The sequence below is a fragment of the Pleurodeles waltl genome, chromosome 9, assembly GCF_031143425.1.
Source record: "Pleurodeles waltl isolate 20211129_DDA chromosome 9, aPleWal1.hap1.20221129, whole genome shotgun sequence".
Taxonomy (NCBI): Eukaryota; Metazoa; Chordata; class Amphibia; order Caudata; family Salamandridae; genus Pleurodeles; species Pleurodeles waltl.
In genome coordinates, this window is record NC_090448.1 from 60,537,822 (window position 1) to 60,553,652 (window position 15,831).

Consider the following 15,831-nt stretch of genomic DNA (forward strand, 5'->3'; position numbering starts at 1 on the left):
GCCGATCTCTAGTCAGCAGCTATACTTAAAACTCACACCACACTATCATTCTCCCATTGTTACTACTATTTATATCTCACTGCATTCACTGTAACTGGTTCCCTGTACCTTTCTCTTCTGGGACGCTTAGGTCAATTCCTGATTGCAGATCTGTACTCTATGAATGGAACACCAGTTCCAATTTGCCAGACGTGGATCCAGTACAACGCCATAAAGCACAACATATTCACTCATCCTTAGCTCATATTTTTGATTTGAGTTTAGGCATCTGCATGGATATTTCTAGAACCTTGTCTAAGATGGGCATCTTACAAGCATGTCAAAACTACATCAGCATCACACCCACATCATCTGGCAAGCTTTTCAAGAACTTAGTAGAATCTTTTCATTATTATATATGGTTACTTTTAAAGTATGCCGGTTGATTTGCACTGTGGAGTAGGAACATGGGGTCAGCTATATGTACAACAGATTCGCTAAAAGTGATTGCACTTTGTACACTAACTCTTAGCAAATGCAGCAGTAATTTGCAAACCAACCTATGTCTAACCAGGTCGGTTCACAAAATACCAAATCTCAGTGGGTCACAATTAGGCCTACTACGTGAGTTTTAATGAGGTAGGTTGCAAAATACGAACCACTAAGATTTGTTGTCATTACAGAGATGATGCCCTGGTGGGGTAGCAGATCACCATGTCTGTTATTGTTTTTAAATAAAACAGTCTTTTTTATTTAAATGCAGATTGTTTTCCTCAAAGGAAAATGGGATGTGATTACTTTTTTTGTTTTTTAATTTTAATTGTATTTTTACAAATGTTTCTCTAAAAGTACGCCGTGGTACAATGGATGGGCTACTTTGGTTGCAAAACATACCATAAGCAATCACTATTTGGAATGGAGTCCCTAAACACACCCCTTCAAAATACCAATTCCTTATGATTTCCTGAACACATTTCATGATTTGGTTACCTGTTCCAAATGTCTAAATGAGTTTAGTATGCTAAAAAACACCTTAACTTGTTGCAAACCCTGAGATTTACCCATTTTGTAGGATTTGGGACAAGAAAATGTGTTTATTAGCTCTGGACCATAGATACTTGTCATAAACTAGGTAGGTCCACTAATGGCAAGGTTCTTTCCCACTTACAGAAGTAAAGGGTCCATCTGGTTTTCCTTCAGTTTAAGAATACATCATACACTGCCATATTTTGTGCTTCTCTTATTCTTGAGCATTAGAATGTGAATCCACAACAAGATATCAAACATTTTAAATCTAGAAAGAATGTTCCCAGTTACAACTAATAGCTCTCCTGTGATTTTATTAGGATACCCTGCAAGTCCAAACAGAAGAATACCTGATTTGCTCTGTTGTCTACACACGCCGTCACTTCAGTGACTAGAAAATATGAATGGTATGGAAATTGTAATGGAAGAGTCTTGGACTGTTCCCCCCCCCCCAAAAGAATATGGGTGAGCAACATATGTAAAGAAAGCCTAGCCTCTAGATAGATAGATAGATGTAGTTTTAGAGGCCGATGGCTGTTGCCTTTCTGGAAATCAGGGAGCCGTGGTATTTAATTTGGATTGCTCATCTACATAACTGAACATCCAAGAGAGCCCAGTCACCTCTCAAAAAGGGATGTCTAGATATTTTTGCAGGCCACACTTACCCCCATGGACGTCCATGTAAATATTATCATAGGATGGAATACTCCTGCATATCTTTGAAAATGCAAGGGTAAAGTTTCATAGTGAGAAGTTATTTAGGATCACTAATCCCCACTCTAATTTTAATAGGAAGACTGCTTATAAGCATATATAGTACTGCACAGATATTCCTTACATTTGGATCTCAGGATAATCACAGGATCTCCCTAACCAAAAACAGACCAGAGAATCCTCCAATAGCACCCATTTAACAGCATGTATCATAGTTCCAACGTAGTTCCAATATGGAAAGTAACCAGCTACCACACAACCCACAACAACACTTGTCATCCCACACTGCTTCTTATTCAGCCCTGTTCAGATATATTTATATTCCACCCTTCACCAATAGAATGTATTGAAAACATCTGCTGTGCCTTCATTTGTTCAGAATAACCCAAGTCATGTGTACAGCACTGCACAAACACCATTTAGTCAGCTATGAGTTGGCACAGCTGAAAATTTTTTCATGTACATATTTGGTTATATCCATACCTCACCCTGCTGGAAGAGGACAGATTACACAGACCAGACAGAATCATGTGCTCATTGTTAAACCGAAACAATATTGTCTGCATAGCTTTGCAACCTCAACAGCACACTTAGGGCCATATGTACAAACACATTTTCCCATAGACACAGAATGGGCAAAACTGCTTGCTACATCTGGCCCTTACATTCTTTCACCAACCAAAATAATATAACCTTTCTGCATGGTCTAGTTTAAAAACACATGTACATGTAGATTTGTGGTATGGTGCTAAGACATGTATTTCCTCTTTCTTACCACCACAGTACATGGATTGCCTTCTGGTGCTACTCCAATGGACCTTGAGCCAGAATGGAGAGTCTCCCCCCACTTAAGACTAATGAGAGGTGGAAATAATCCTTGAACAATTTTTCAAACTCAACGGTCTTACCATAAAGGATGTCCGTTCCACCTTGGCGATTGCGAATCAGCTGCCAATCATAATACTCGCACCACACCTTCATTCTCCCATTGTTACTTCTAGGTATATCTTACTGCGTGCACTTGAACTTGTGCCCCCTTTCGTTCTCCTGTGGAGGGTTATGTAGAAAAATGACACAAAAGCCATATAGTTGGCAATACATTACCACCTAAACAACACCTCCATATTTTCTTATATTTATACTTCACTCTATTTCAACAGAATGCATTAGAAAGACCCCCGGAACCATCATGGGCACCTCATAGCACCAAAGCCATTTACTCAGCTACGAGTTGCTGCTGCAGCTTACTTTTGCTGTGCATATTCAGTTATAGCTCTACTTCACTCCACGATATGACAACAGATTACACAGAGCAGCAGACTGAACCATGTGTACGTCACAACATGAAAGTGATACTGCTTGCTCATCTTTGCCACCTCATCCCCCATAATCACATTCTTTTGCCAACATGCACATCAGAACCTTTCTGGAACACACTCGCACATGCATAGCATTGCATCTAAGCAGTAATATCTGCTACCTTTACTTTTTAAACAGAACATCCCCCATGGGGCAAACGGTGGATAAACAGACGTCACAGTAAAATACAAAAAAACAAGTCATTTGTCACACATACTCATGCACTTAGTGTACTGCAATAATCTGTAACAGTACTGGAAACTTGTTTGCCAGTTTGTGTTCCAAGAGAATCTCTTACTAAATGTAGGAAAGTGCCCCCCTTGTCATGGTCACCCCGCTTATTTGCCACTGGTACTGAGGTTTTGTGGCTGAAGGTACACTGGGTCCCTGCTAACCAGGTCCCCAGTGCAAGTGCTCTTTCCCCAAAACGAGGTAAAAGGTCTAATTGTGTAGAGTTGGCACGCACATTAGCACCACTGTAAGTCCCTAGTAAATGGTACCCCTGGTGCCTAGAGCCTGGGTACTGAAGATGGTCCCTATGGGCTGCAGTGTGTATTAAGCCACCATAAAGGACCCCCCACTCACAAATTGCATGTCGTCTGCCATTGCACACTGCGTGTCATGGTGCAAACCATGAGTTAAAACACAGCATGGCACACTTGTGTGCCAGGTCAGTCACTGCATACAATATATGTATGTCACCCCTGCAGCAGGCCTTGGAGCGTTAAGGCAGGGTGCATTATACTTTATGCAAGGACGTATCTGCATTAGCAGATATGCCCCTGTGATGTCTAGTTCAATTACTAGATATTGCAAGTGAACAGGGAAGCCATCTTAAGATGTATACTGGGCACTCATCATTACGGGTTACCCAGCTACATTATGGCTTCACTGAAACCTACGTTGTTTGATATCAAACACCTCATCTTAATAAATCCATACTGATACCAGTAGTGTATTTATTATTTCATGTACCCAGAGGGCACCTAAGAGGTGTCCCTGAAAACCTACTAGTCCTCTAGCCTTGATCAGCCTGTCAGCAAAGACCAGTTGCTGACCCCCTGGAGGTGAGAGCCCTCACTCCGAGGCCAGAAAAAATGCCTGCTCTAGAGGAAGGTGTTATCACCTCCTCGAGCAGGATGGCTAGTGAATCTGCATACCAAAGCCAGGTACATCAAGGTCCCTGCCACCTTTGATATGTGACCTTGGCTTCCCCCAGACCAGGGAAATTTCATCCTGTGCCCAGAGGCCCAGTAAGCACCAGGACAGGCAGAAAACTGGCTATGCATGTAGGCGTGTTGCAATACCAAGCTAGTTATACCCCTAAGCTGACTTCCTAATGTGCTCCATGAAGGAAGAATTCCACCATCTTGTTTGTATTGGAATTGGGAAATCTGGGATAGGAAGTGGTCCTATAGGGGATGCAGTCACCGCAGGGGTATGTAGCCCATTGGCTACTAACCTACACTCCCCCTGGCACCGCTAAATTCAGTATTTAGGTGCCCCCCGACACCAGGAAGTTAGATTTGTCTGACCGAAGAAGGACGACAAAGAAGATTTGCCCAATGTGAGAATTGAAGATCAGCTTGGACTGTTGGCCCCAAACGCTGCCTACCTGCTGCTCTCCCGACAATTGGCTGGACCCGTCTCTTCCTGCAACTGTGCGTCTCCCAAAAGCCCTGTAGGGCTGCAGCACTTTGTAAACCAGCCAAGCCAGCAACTCCCTTGGAGTGGAGGAACCACTTCCCTGTAACCTGCAGACACCAACCTCAATGTCCACGCCACCAGTCTGCTGACCGTGCTCCAGGAGGATAGACCCATCTCCCCACGAACCTTGGAGACACCAAGCCCACCAGGAGCTGCCCTGCACCAATACCCCGGGTACCAGAGCAATTGCATGCACCAAGGCTTGTTTGGGTCTAGTCCAGACAACACCACTGTGAGAAGATAACCTGCACCTGAGGGACATCGGAATCAACAAGGCTACCCACGAGAGTCTGTTTATCTCCTCCCTCCTGCCCACCAGCCACAGGACTAACCAAACACCGTGAGTGCCTTTGACGCACAGGACCGGCCGACTAAAAACCCTCTGCATCCGAGTGCCCTGGCCCGGGTCCATGACTATCAACTGTGCTCCCTTGCTCCCAGGACCCTCACGAACTGAGCACCTCGTTGGGAACTCCCAAACTTGTCCCCAAGTCTTACACTTCAGCCTGTTTCTGGGTGGTCCACCTCTTCACCAACCGTGCAGGGCGTGTAAAACCAAACTGATGGTGTTTCTCGTGACATTTACCCTCTAGCACCTTATGACCTAAAGGGGACCCCAAGGTACTATTGCAAGTACCTGTTTGCAGTACATGTTTGTTCTCCTCTGAAAACCATTACTGTGTAAAAGCACATTTGTGTGATTTACTTACCTTAATGTGCAAAGTGACATTCTGAAAAGTACTTAGCTTATGTTGAAGATTTTTGGTGCCTAAAGATAATATAAAAAGTGTTGATGTTTTTCTAAAATTGGTCTCTATTTTATTCTTGGGTGTGTGCCTCCTTTATTGACTCTGTTCAACAAATGCTTAGCACGGCTCTCTGATAAGCCTAAACTGCTTGCCCACACTATTAGAAAAATAGCATTTAATGTTATTACTTTAACCTTTATCAACCAGTAAGGGTCCTCTGTACTATCTGCATAGTGTGCCCGTGCATTGGTCCACTACATAGATAGCCAACTTCCTACACTAAAGAATACATTGGACATACAAATCGTAACACCAAATACAGTGACTGCAGACCATCTTGAATCTACTTTCTGAGAATCCAAGACACCACCCAGACTCTGAAAGCACTACAAAACCAAACAAAGGTGTAGTATACAAATGCTAGTAACATCATTCAACTTACTATGTGGTGGTGGCATTATAAAATCCCTCAGAGTAGTCTGTGTATGTTATTTCTTCTTACCTCCGTAAGTTTCAGAACTGGCTTCCGATCTATTAGCTGACAGCCGCATCAAAGATTCTGATTATTGTACATACTTGATACTCCCTCACATCTTATTTCCTTTATCCAAATCCCTTAATCAGACCTGAATCAGTACCCAATTTACACCTTACCTTTTCCATTGCACCAACTCTTTTTGCTCCCTTCTACATGTGATGAGAGACATCCTTTAAAATGGACATTGAAATACTCCATTCCAGGTGGAGTTGGCATTACTTTTCTTTCCATAACTTTGACAGACCATGATCTTCATTTTGCCCTCCCACAACTCTCTATACTTCATAGTTGAACCCAAATTACTTTCACCTCACTCTCCCTCATTGTGCCGCTCTTTTTATTTATGTACTTTTTGTACCACCCTCTTGAACCCGTCTTTTCTTTCCTGCTTTGTTTTATTACATCATGAGATGTGTAAGGGAGAAAAAGAGTATTGTAGAGGGCAGCCCCCATGCCATCCTCACTTAATGCCCACCCATACCATTTTATTATGCAAAGGTTGAACCTTCTTCCTCTTTAATCTCTTATCTTCTGGTAGGGAACTTATTTGATGCCCTTTCTTTTCCATTTTGAGGATATTTTCTATGCCACTACACTATTTTCCCTATGTCCCTACTGCATGCCCTTCTGTAGGACTCAGAATCTCCTTGAATATAAAAAATAAACTTGCAGTAATAAAAATATCTTGTGTCTTTGGTGGTTCAGCAGCCTATTTTTCACCTTCATGGCATCTGACCTTCTGTGAATGTGTATAGAAACAACGTAAAAATACCTTAATTTGATTACTCTTTTAAAAATGTAAAGTCAAGATCAAGATCAAAGATACTTTATTTGGCTCATAAGAGCCATAAAAGACACAATTGATTACAAACATCATAATCATGGTGAAAACTTAATAAATATAAGTAAATAACAATATCAGGTATAAAAATTTTTTTGAAAAGAATTAATAATGATTACGAATTTGAATAGCAGCATTTATAAAAATTTAGCACCGCCTCTATCTCCTCTCTGCCCAAGTCCTGTAAATAAAAAAAAAAATGGCAGGATAGCTACGTCCAATCCCTGAGAGAAGAAGGGCCAGGCGTAAAAACCTTCTTCTGGAGGCTCTGTATAGATTACAAAAAAAGATAAAATGAAAGGTGCTTTGATGCGATCTACCATCACAGCCGCATGGAGGCAGTTTCTTGAACCAGGTGCCTTGAGAAGGAAATGCCAATATTTTTTTTTTATGGATTTCAAACAAAATCTAGTAAGTAAAGACCTATGCTGTTCGGAAGTAGTCATACTGAGATATAACTTAGGAAATATTGGCTTTAAAGACAAACGCTTCCGGGCCCCAGAGATGTTACCAGTGAAATCGAATTATAATTAAAGTGCAAGTACAGGTCCTTAGTTCTCTGTATAGCCCCCCGCCACCCCTTGCTGACAAGGAGGTGGGATCCTGGAAATATTCCTTTACCCAAAGGCGTGAGAACATAAGATTCACATATCTGATCCAAGGGTTATCGACAGAGCACGTCAATGACAGACAGTCCCTGATCACAGATCTGCATAAATGAGCTTCAGGCAGGATTTGTCCATACTCTTAACCAAAGCATTAAAGGTTGCACTCTTATATAATCGGCTATGTCCCTGAGCCCCACTTCATCATGACAAAAAGCAGCTGGAGTGGATTGAGGGACTGTTAACAATCTTCTCAAACGTATTTTCTACTACCTGTAAACTTGAGCAGTCCGTATAACCCCACACCCCGGCTCCAAATGTGGCGATTGAAAGACATTTGCTTTTAAAGATGATCTTCATTTCCTTAACTGGTTTATGAGCTAATTTCTTAGAGAACCTAAAAACTGCGTCAATGGCTCCCTGAAACTGCAAAATACAAACATTTATTAAAATCCACATCAATTGGGACCCCTAAATTAGTTAAAATGGGGACCTTGAGTATTTCAGCCCCCTCCAAGACACATTTTCTGCTTTTTGATGACTTTGGACCACACTTCAACACATATGATTTTGATCTGTTAATTTTAAGACCAAAATTTCCCATGAAAATATTAAAAGCTTCTAATAGGGATTGCAGGCCGTTTGCAGTCCTTGACATAAGGACAGCATTGTCCGCATAGAGTAAAACTGGAAGTGGCTGAAAATTAATAAGCGGGGTGTCCTTCCCCATCTTACATAAAGTCTTCCAAACCATTAATAAAAAAGCAGAAAGAGGAAAGGGGCCAACACACACACCTGTCTAACTCCCTTCAAAGAGCGGAATTCTTCGGTAAGATCACCCTCCTGGGCTAAAACGAACCTGGGCGGTGGTGCAAGCACGGAGTCTACTGAGTAAGGAGATCAGGTCTTCATCAATTCGCATTTCTAACATAACAGACCACAATTTGTGTCTATCAACTGTGTCAAAAGCACAGGATAAGTCCATGAAGGTTAGGTGGAAACAGCCTTTTTTTTTTTTTTTAGCTTTGGTATATTTCTGTACTATCAGGGTTAAATTGAGAGTCTGTTTAATTGTGCCCAGCCCCAGTCGAAACCCGAACTGGATCTTTGATAGACTATTCGACTCCCTAGCCCAGTGTTCCAACTTGCTTAATAACACATGCCCTAAGATCTTAACAGAGCTGTCTCAAAGAGAAATTGGGTGATGACACTGCGGATCTGCTCTGTCCCCCTTCTTAAAGATAGGCACAATAATGGCCTCAGTCCGGGTGTCTTCCAGAGGGCCCGTCATAGCAGCCCTTAAAACATTAGTTAGGAGTGGGGCCCAAAATTCTGGCATAGCTTAATTTATGTGAGCTGGAATTCTATCTGGGCCCGGAGCTTTATCAGAGGGGCAGTTTTGAATAGCCTTGAATACCTCAGGTACTTCCGGTAAATTATGAGGGGCTATTATAGATACATTTCCCCCTTTAACTAACACAGACAGGTCTCTCTGGGGAGTATTGGCTTTTGTGTTAAAAAATTAGCAGAAATGCTCCAACCAAGTTTGCGAGGGGACAACAGTATCTATTATCAAATTGTCTTTCTTCACAAGTGGGGTGGAGTTGACCACCTTCCAAAACGTCTTTCTATATTTGCTACTACTAACCTCAATTAATTCATCCCAAGCAATCTCCCTCAATTCTTTCTTTCTAGCAGAAAGAACAGAGTTGGAGATCTTCTTTAGATCTTTGAGGGCAGATGTGCATGCATGACTAAACCAGCGGGGATTTCTATTTCTATTAATACTTGACTGCTGTAATTTAACTGCCATATAACTTGTTATAGCAGAAAAGGCCTCCATGATGTTTTGTGCCGGGGCGTGTTACCTAACGCTATCATGATCTCTTCCTTCTTGTTCTTCATCAAGTCTGTATAAAAACGATGTTTATTTACCTTACCCCACTTGGTTGTCACTCCTTTGTGCCCATTAAGGCTCAAAGATGGGTGGTGTAACTTGCCAACAGAACCCTTAACCTCAAAAAGTAAAGTCAATACAAAATCTTATACCTTTTAGGAAAAGCAATCAGTTATAGTGCTTTTTCATTTTTTAATGGATACCTTGCTGGGATTTGATATTGTAGCTGGCTTTATTATCACATGATTATAAACTAGGTTCCAGGTGTTTGGGCATCGAGTCCTCTTCTTTCATCAGTTTGCATTGTCTTCAGCTGATTAGTCCTCTTTGTTTCTTTGTCCGCAGGGCAGGGCTGTGAAGACAGCAGCTTCTTTGGATGAAGGTCTTTCCATTGTGGTGTCTCTGGACACAGTCAACAGAGTGGAGCCACAGAATGAGGGGAGACTGGTGCATCTGTCAGGAGTACTCAGCACATCAAAGGTAAAGAGACTTGAAAAATACATAAATGATATTTTGTGCATCTTGAAAATGCATGCATCTGTTGGAATGGTGGCAGATGCACTTCAAGACGGCCATGAGATGCTAAAAGATAATAAAACTTGACTGCTTAGCATAAAAGAAGGTATCTGAAATTGCCTCTCTAATCTGCAAGGGATGACATTTTTAGAGTCGGACACCTGCTATGCCATTCTCCCTTCTGCACCTCCTTACCTGTCCATCTTATTCATTCAACATCTTCAAAACTGGGAGGCCTTTGGGTAGCTATGCGTTCTGTACATTTTCATAACATAACTCGGCACAACCCTCCAACAGTGCTGCTCAAACAAATACTACCCTATTTTTTTATGCCACCACCACAACTCGTAACTCTTCAAATTCTCAAGCTATGTAGCCAGGTTTCTCCATCCAAACATAATCACTGTGCTTGTGGATTTGATCTTTGACGGCTTGAACAGTGTACCTCGCTGTTTCCTTCCATCCTTTCCCTTTATCATCCTTATTGACATGAACATAAACTGAAGAATCCTACCCCAGACATCTTTAACAGCTTGTTTCGGATCACTCTGTCACCAACATGCACACTTCACCACTCATTCTCATGGTAACTTCTGGACCTCCTCCTCATCTCTGATCACATTAACCCTTCTCAATCAACCTTTGATTGCTTAAGCAATCCATTATGTGTTTAAATATTGACATGTGCACTCCCCAACTCATCCTCCGAAATCAAAGTTCCACTCTAAATAAAAAGCACACCCAGATCTATTACCAGTAAACCATGGCCAATTGCCTTGCATTACAAGCATGTTTCAGTTTCTTGAATGCGTTTTATGCCACTCATACTTTAATTCTTCCAAATGTATCCATTAATTTACCCCAACAGTACCCTCTCTCAAGTCCTGGACATCTCTACTTCCTTATAATTAAGACATGCGTATGGAAGTGAGAGAAATGGCACACCCCAGAACAACCTGAACAATATAACAGTATCTGCTCAGTAGAAAGCCCAGTATTTCCAGACCCTTATCAGGTCACTTCATTCTTACCCTAAACACGAGTCATAGCTCCCCATACCACACACCACCATCAAACATCCAGCTTCTTCCCACATACGTCCACATGAATACCTACCACCGCAAAAGCATTCTCCTGCAGACAGAGATGCTCTTCCACCTTCCTCCCCACTGACACACCAGTCTAACTGTCTCTTATTAATTCAGAGGCTAAATCGGTACTTTACTAAAAATGGATAACTATTCTTCCGCCCCTTATTTCTCTACACAATCAAATCACTAGGCCTCTCTTTTTAAAGGCCGACCTTCCTGTGGGACTAGAGAAATCTCAGAAGTAAGAGGTTTAGTGAGTGATTCTGGAAAAATAGTGCTTGTTGAAACTTTGCACTGCGTGAGAGAGGGATTTGAGTTGGAGGCATTAAAATGAGTTTGTGTGTTAAAACAAAAATTAATTAAATAGTACTGGCGCTTTGTATAGAATTGGAGAGAGCTTTGAGACAATTGATTTTTAACACAATTCATTATTAGGTTGAGCCTAGTATTACACTGGAGGTTCAGTATTTGCCTACTGCTGTCCAAGTGTGGGCTGCTGCATAATAAGAGGCTATTGTCTGTTAACGCGTCCCTTTATGTCAATTTATACACAATAGGACTCGTTTTAGGCCGATGAATCTTTTGACCCAGTGGTGAGACACTGTAGAATGAGATAACTGATCAATATGTCAATGATTACTTTAGACATTGATTAAACTGTCGACGCAACCATGACCTTTCAGTCATGAATAACCACACCTTTATTTGAAGTTTTGTGAATTTTATTCCCTATTGATTACAATCTAATAATAAGAATATCAATCTCAAAACCAAGAAGCAAAGGAGCATAGTCACGATATGGCAACTGTGACGAGATTTTGATAATGCAAAGATCATAAACATAAAAACACCAATGTGAGATATACACAGATCAGAGTGCATAGAACATCATATACGTCTTAGTTCAGCATAGCACAATGTCAGTCACATGTTTTTGCGTCAGTCAAGGTGATTACCTAACCTAACCACTAATTAGCATCAGCATGTTGGGCTTCATGCAAAATAATTTTGAACACCAATTTGGAAAACATCTAGCTAAGGTCTCTATCCAAAAATACAGCAGTTGGTACCTAGAAAGGAAAAGCAGATAGACAAATTACGATAGCAATTGTCATAATTACCCTCCTCTGAATGAGTCAGCATACAGGATCAGACTTCGTCTTCAGGACATCAGTTAGATCGCAGTCAATCTGCTTCGTCTAAGGGACGGGGGAACACTTCCCTCATAAGAAGGAAAAGTGTAATGGGGCAGTCTATAGATGAGGATGGTTTAAGTCTCAAATCACCAAACAGAGTGACAGAGTTTCTGGATGCAATCAATATCATTCCCTACCTAGTTTCCTGAGTCTTCTGTGTCATGGGTTTTTATCCCTTTTTCGCAATACCTTCCCCCAAAATTCTATTGGATAATCGCTATACCCCACTATCTTTGGCCTATCAAATTATACATTAGGTAATACAATTGTCACCCCACAATAATTTATAACACTTTGATTGGTCTTCATAATTGAAGTTTTTCGTAGGTGGCACATCCAGGGTTACTTCATTCTCTGGCACGTTCTTCAGGTCAAAAGTTCTCTTTTCCATGGTCGATTGTCCTTGAAAGTTTCCATATTTGTTGCAAAACGTATAAAACTTATACTAAAACAGCTAGCATGCGGATGGGAATGGAGCATGACTTGCAACATAAAACAAAGAAAAGAACACATACTGGGTCATGGCCTTTTGCGAGTCAGCACATTGAAGAAACAGAAAAATATGCTTTAATATGAGAGCTACACGACTAAGTTTTTTTCGGCTCACGCTAACTTAAGACTTATGGATTCTAATAAACGTAATCTCCGTAGGTGTTAAAATATTCAATTAATCATAATGCAAACAATTATTTCTTATAGTCGACATTAGTATATGTGTAATAGCAGCTTCACACTTATAAAAGAATACATCAAGCGAATAATATTTTATGATTGTTTTTGTATGCAGCATTGTTAGGTATAAGCATTTCACATCTAATATGTAATATTTAAACTACGCTCTCTCAGTCTATCAAGTGAAGGTTTGGCTGAATCTTCTCCATGCTGCACTATGGCTGCCACATAGCTGTGATCAAGTGAGAGAAATACCCTCTTCTTCCCATGTTAGATTTTACAAAGGGGGCCTCCATTTGCAGGCAGCCGTATGGGTTAGAAAGAGGAATGTAGGCGAAAGACCTTTACCAATCTGGAGCTAGTAAATTGAGTTTCCTTCATTGTCCTGACTATCCCTACTATGCATGGTGTCGCTGAGATTCCCTTTGGTGGTATCTTTGTCTCTGGATTTATCTGACCTAGTGGCCACCTCAAAGTAGGGCAAAATGATCTTCATTAGGTCCAGAACTGAATGGAAAGTACTTATTCAGGTGCTATTTTTTTCCTGGATTCAAAACAGTCCACAGAAAATAGGGTATGAAAATGAGTTTGTTAGGGCACAAGGAGCTCTCGCCCTCACAGAAGAACAAATAAAAGGATAAACTTGTCGAAAAATATGATGTTTTGAAGGTTACAGTTTTAACAGCAACACACTAATTGCTTTTAGTATGAATCAGTGAGTCAAATATTCACACTTCAGCTAAACTGTTGAGGCCATTTAACAGAGCCTAGGTCCAACTATATTCCCTTAAGCCCGACTTGTTTCTCTATGACATTTTTATTTTAGATGAGATTCTTTTGTCTTTTAATTAGCACCAGCAAGAAAACTGTCAGGGACCGATAAGTCCTGTTCCCAGAACTCAATGAACTATATGCCTGATTTAAATCTCGGCGGAGGGAATACTCCGTCGCAAACATGACCGATAACTAGTCCGCTATATTACGACCTCCTTAGGCTATAATGAGATGGTAATACAGTGGATGGGATATCTGTCACATTTGTGGCGGAGTATTCCCCATTTGTCAAGATTTAAATCAGGCCTATGTCATGTTTTATTTGTCTCTATTGCGTACACTGCAAAACGTGCTTACTCAAAGGCGCGATGTCAGAAGATGGAATGCATAGCACCACAACGACTGGTACAATGTGCTCATTTCAGCTTTTTCGGGCAAGTTGCCACAGCCAATATATTTTCTATGGTACAGTTCTGTGATGTATAGATCGAATTACAAAGATGAAGTTGTATAGTCTCTCAGATTGCACAGCAGGTAAGTAGTTCAGTTAAGTTCTAAGTTGTGTCATGAGAACAAAGTTGGAGGATTGCCGAGAACTAATTCCAACAAAAAGCTAGAGGTTACGAATTTGAAGGAGAAGGGAGAGCTTGACTGTCAAGCACTGCAGCAAAGTCCAGAAGCATGAGGACATAAGCCTTGCCTTTAGTTTTGGCAGCAAGATAGTCACTAGAGACTTTGGCAAGAGTGAAACAGAATTGTCAGAGAACAAATTAGAATGGGTGTGTTTTGAGGATGACTTCATCAGACTCCTTGAATTTTGCTGTGTATTATAAGATGGTTGCAGTTCGAGCTGTAGTTTTATTATTTACAAAATGAACATTTCATTGCAGATCTAATTATCAGAATTAGGGGATTTTCATTCAGTTTATCTAATATAGATTTCCACCCTTCTCAGCAACATTAGCCATTCCAGGTCATAAGTGATACCAAAAAGAATCAAAAGATTAAACACCACCACCTCTTTCCCTGTGAACTTACTAATTGAACTGCAAAGCAGGCGCTAATACTGCATCAGTGCTGGGCTTCTCCAAAACATATACGGATCTTCTGCATTTAGTTCCATACATTTAGGAATCATGGTGTGACTTTGTTTTTGGCGACAGGGACCAGTAAAATTAGTTCAAAGTTGAGCCAGACACATTTTTACCATGAAGTGAAGAGTGCAGCAAATGCAGAGATGCAAGACACATGTTTTCCGGCTGCCACTGTGAACAGCTCTCCTCAACACATTCATGGCAAGACTCCCAGTTCTGAAGAAGACAAAGAAGGGCCTTATAACTCTGTTAACGTATTCTTTTTTAAACACCCTACACTTTTTCCATACCATATACTGCACTCAGTTTTACATCTTGCGTAGGAGAACCCTTTACTGGCACGATTGGATTCAAAGTCTGTACAGACAGTGTAATAATATTTTATTGGCATATCTTTATGTTCCAATGAGTATGTCACACTTACTCGAATAAGCCTATGCTGGCCTCGGTTTCCTCTGAAATAAGATCCTATTTGTTGCCTAATCAATTGGGTGTCAAGTTTCTTAGTACTTGGTAGGCTACTTAATTAAGCATGAGGTCAAAAATACAAATAAGTGAAATACTTGCTTTGCAACAAAGAGTGTTTTTTTTTAATTTGTAGCCATGAACCTGTTACACAGCATCTTTATCAAACATTGCTTGTAACCAAGCCCTTTGCTTTGGTCTTCCTCCAAGCTGGCTGTTATGATTCAGACACCGTTTTGCTCCCTAATTAGGTTTGTGCTCACCTGTAAATCCATCTCCGTGGACCATTAGACCAGAGCAATGGAAGAGGCCACGTTCTCCAATGCTTTTCAATAGTGTAAATACTGAACAGAGTTGACGTTGCAAGCTGGCTTGTGGCAGACCAGAGCTATGGCATACTGAGTCTAAATCCTCTGATAGCAGCCAACCTTACATGAAGAAATGTCCTGAGGTTTGCCCCTGGAGCACCATACTAGAAACCTACGTGGTCTAAGTATTCAGTGTGTTCTGCATTAGGTCACCAGCATCCTCTGAATCAGCTGATCCTACTCTAAGAACCAATGATCATCAGTTCTCACACTGCTCCAGCGCAGTCCAGTGTAGATTAT

The 15,831-nt window shown here is 41.0% G+C and overlaps 1 protein-coding gene across 1 annotated transcript in view; it reads left to right on the forward strand.

The window, feature by feature from the left end:
- TMEM43 (transmembrane protein 43) overlaps nt 1–15,831 on the forward strand; it is a 74,999-nt gene that overhangs the window by 22,201 nt on the left and 36,967 nt on the right. The window contains exon 3 of the mRNA XM_069206289.1: nt 9,761–9,895. Coding sequence (XP_069062390.1) covers nt 9,761–9,895 — 135 coding nt within the window. The remainder of the gene's footprint in view (nt 1–9,760; nt 9,896–15,831) is intronic.